The following is a 3,639-nucleotide window of genomic DNA, read 5'->3' on the forward strand; positions in this document are numbered from 1 at the left end:
ACTTTTAAATTTGACATAATAACAACTTTAACCACCAACGTTTATACATTGTGTCAATTTAAAATTAATTTTTAAAAATCTAATCACAATATTTATACATTGTGTAATTTAACATTTTTTTTTAATTTTACTTTCCCTTTCACCTAAAAACCTAAAAAAATAAAAATAAAATCTATCAACAAAAATATACAAAAAAATATTGAAACACCCAAAATCCAAGATAATAATTTCCATATTCTCATTCTTTTAAAATTAATCCTCAATGATACAAAGAAAAGCAAAAATATAAAATAAAAATAAAAAAAGACCAAATTACACAATACGTAAATATTGAAAGTTAAATTTTTTTAAATCAAAACTAAATTGACATAATTTATAAATATTGAGAGATAAAATTGTTATTATGTCTATTTTAAAAATTGCTACCGCTAGCTAACTGATGACCAAAAAAGACAATCGTATAATTAGGTAACCATTTTATAACTTTTTATAGTTTGATGACTTAAAAAAATTACTAATAATTGAATTACTAATTTATTTTACCCTACATATTTAATTTTTTTGAACTTAATTTCTAACACTCAATTTTAATTTATCAAAGATCACCTAACCCAATCAAAAAGCTTTAAGCAAAGACAGCAGCCATTACACTTAGTGTGGAAAACCAATTTTTGTTTTCATTGCCTGATCGATTAACAATGATTATCACACAACAAAGCAGCTTCGTAAGCAAAATTTACTTATTTTAAATAAAATAAAATAAAGAAGAAGAAGCAATTTGGGATAATTCCAATTATGCATCCGAATATAACAATGTATCCGGATACCACAACTGATCAAGTTACAGAAACTGCAAACTGAAGCAGCAAGCTTAGTGTTGGTAAGAAAGAAAAAACCCACGAGAAAACAAGCTATATTGTCAACCCACGAGAAAACAAGCTATATAGACAATAATACTCTTCCTATTCATTCAGTCAAAAATTCAAACACCATATGTCCATTTTCTTACTGATCCGACCTTGGTGAGAAATATCATACAACTAGTTGTCGCCTGATCTCAGCACCCGCAAAATGGAAATGAACAAGTTCAAGATGTCCAAATAGAGAGTGGCAGAGGCCAATATGTAATCATCGTATGTGAAGCGCTTGATCAGGTTGTCGGTGTCATAGACTATGTATCCACAGAAAATCAAGGCACTAATGCCGCCATAGACAGCAGTCGACGTTGAGCCAAGTGGGAAGAACATCTGCATGACGATAAAAGGTCATATATGAATCCTATATACGAGTATGTAGAAGCACAGGTAATTATAGATAGTGTTAGGAGAGTGCAGATTCAGGTAACCGTAAACATCCGATTCGTTTTTTGAGAATTCGGGTATTGTGGGTCCAGATATTATAATTAGTATCTGCAGCTGATTTGGATATCTAATCTTGGCTATCCATTATCTGAGTCCGTGCTCTAATGTGAATAATTGATTCAGATATTGGAACTTGCTATCCAAACCTGTTTTACTTTTGCAAATTATGAATTCAGATATCCCAATTCCTTATTTGTAAAATAAATTTGACTTACTGAATTTGGATCATTTAGCAAAGTTGGATATCAGTCGGATAGTGTTATTTAATTCAGACCCAGATTTAGATTTAATGAGGATAATAACATATTTGGAATTTATGCAAATATTTGGATAATACACAGATTCAGATATTATGGAAAATAAGGACATCCAATCAGCTTCCATCCCTACAAGTAATTATATAGATAGGTGACAGAGATCTCACCTGGATTAGACCACTTAAGATGAGAATAATAAGGCTGGTGAACAAAATTGGCCCAAGAAAGCTGAAGTCCTTGCCCTTCTTAGATGCCCAGAAAGTGTAGCCAGTAAGAGATGCAACCACACATGCTGTCAAAATTAGTGCTTCAAGCACAATTCTTCCTGAAATCATTTGGTAAAAAAGCAGTTTAGCATAATTCTAGATTTATAACTCAACCTAGGATTGTTTAACCAAAAGGGACAAGTACGATACTAACCGTCAGTGTTGGCGCAGCTCACACCAACTGTGAGACTCAGAGACACGGTGAAGAGGCCGAGGATGATCAGATTTACGGGGTGTTTTTGGTGATAGACGTGCAAGGGCCACAACACTACATGGATTAGGTTTTATTGTTAAGACTTAAGATAGAGCATGGTAATGTGATAAAACAATGTAGCAGCGCTCTTTAAAATCTTAAAGTAAATGCTCGGGAACAATTTAGAAAGGGAGACTTTTCTAGTTCAGGTCTATCATCAATCTGAAAATAAGGTTAAAACTTAAAAGAGAACTAAGATTTCATTACTACCAAGAGCTGGAAATCTATCATACTGATTTTATCATTAGAAGAAAGAAACTCTAGGCCATTATAAACTGTAGTACTAAAATCTAGGCATAAAAGGCATACTATATCAGCTTTCGAACCATCAAAGCAAACATGAAGATCTCCTGCTTTTGATTAGGTTAAGAACAGTGCAGATCACTTTATTAAAAACCTAATACAACATAAAAATTACACAATGAGACAGCTAAAAGATCTATATTCTAAACCCTCAAATTCCCCACGAAAGGCATCCGGATCCGGAAAAGTGAACAGATAGAATCACTCTATACAGAAAAATGGCAGAAAATGCTGACTATAAAAGCAATTAGTGTTGAAATTTGAGGTCAAGACTCGATTCACAAACGTATTGAATCTAACCTTAACCGACGCTTGAAAGATATTAACTTCATAATAAGAATTTAAAAAGTGAACTAATAAACTAGAAGGAGGCCTAAGAACTAGTACTATTTCTTTCATAACAGTTCAAATTTACCAAGTTCAAAAGGTGTGGAAAAAGAAAGAATCAAGATTGAAAAATGAAAGGAATATATAAAGGAGAGGACTTTACAGATGAAAGGGACTAAACAGAGGAAGAGCAAGATGCCAGAGTTTCCACGGAGGAGCTCGTTGACCGGAGCCGAGAACACCACAAAGGCGGAGACCACGGTGGTTAACACTAGCTGTGCCGCAACGATGCCGTAAACCTTTCGGATAAAGCCCCATCGGAGCTGGTTCTCACCGTAGCTGAGTCCCGGGTACAGAGTGTCTCCTGACTCTAGATCTACCTTATCCGCCTTACTGACACTCGTGCTGCTCACACGCTCGTATCTGTACATTTTTTTTTCTCCTGCTTTTCTTTTCTTTTATTCTCGTTTGATTTTCAGGGAAATGAGATGAGAAGAAAGAAACAGAGGGAAATTTTGTTGTAATTTTGTTTCTTTCTGAATAATGTATTGTATCATAAGAGAAGATAACCAATCTAAAAAGCCTTGAGGTGGGATCTACGCGTTATTAGCAGCTAGTATTCCATCATGAAATCATGTATTTTATGGGAAGTTCTTAAGTTATTTAAATGCATAATGATTTACGTGGATTTTAGTAATTAATTAATTTTTAAAAATTAAAATATTAAAAAATATTTTTATATTTTATATAACTTTTAATTTTTTTCAAAATTATATTTATATACTTTTCTGAATTTTTAAAATTTTAAAAAGTTAATTAATTATTTACGTGACATTTACGTATATGTCATGTCAATGGAGTTAATAAATGTT

The 3,639-nt window shown here is 32.6% G+C and overlaps 1 protein-coding gene across 1 annotated transcript; it reads right to left on the reverse strand.

Moving 5' to 3' along the window:
• Positions 1 to 726: 726 nt before the first annotated feature.
• Positions 727 to 3,432, reverse strand: LOC107896999 (BI1-like protein). Its single transcript, XM_016822329.2, has 4 exons — positions 2,931 to 3,432; positions 2,039 to 2,152; positions 1,786 to 1,943; positions 727 to 1,247 (listed from the first exon to the last, which is right to left on the reverse strand). Exons 1-4 carry the CDS (start codon positions 3,196 to 3,198, stop codon positions 1,041 to 1,043), a joined length of 747 nt encoding a protein of 248 aa, XP_016677818.2. The 5' UTR covers positions 3,199 to 3,432; the 3' UTR covers positions 727 to 1,040.
• Positions 3,433 to 3,639: the final 207 nt, after the last annotated feature.

The sequence above is a fragment of the Gossypium hirsutum genome, chromosome A10 (genome assembly GCF_007990345.1).
Source record: "Gossypium hirsutum isolate 1008001.06 chromosome A10, Gossypium_hirsutum_v2.1, whole genome shotgun sequence".
In the NCBI taxonomy this organism is placed as follows: Eukaryota; Viridiplantae; Streptophyta; class Magnoliopsida; order Malvales; family Malvaceae; genus Gossypium; species Gossypium hirsutum.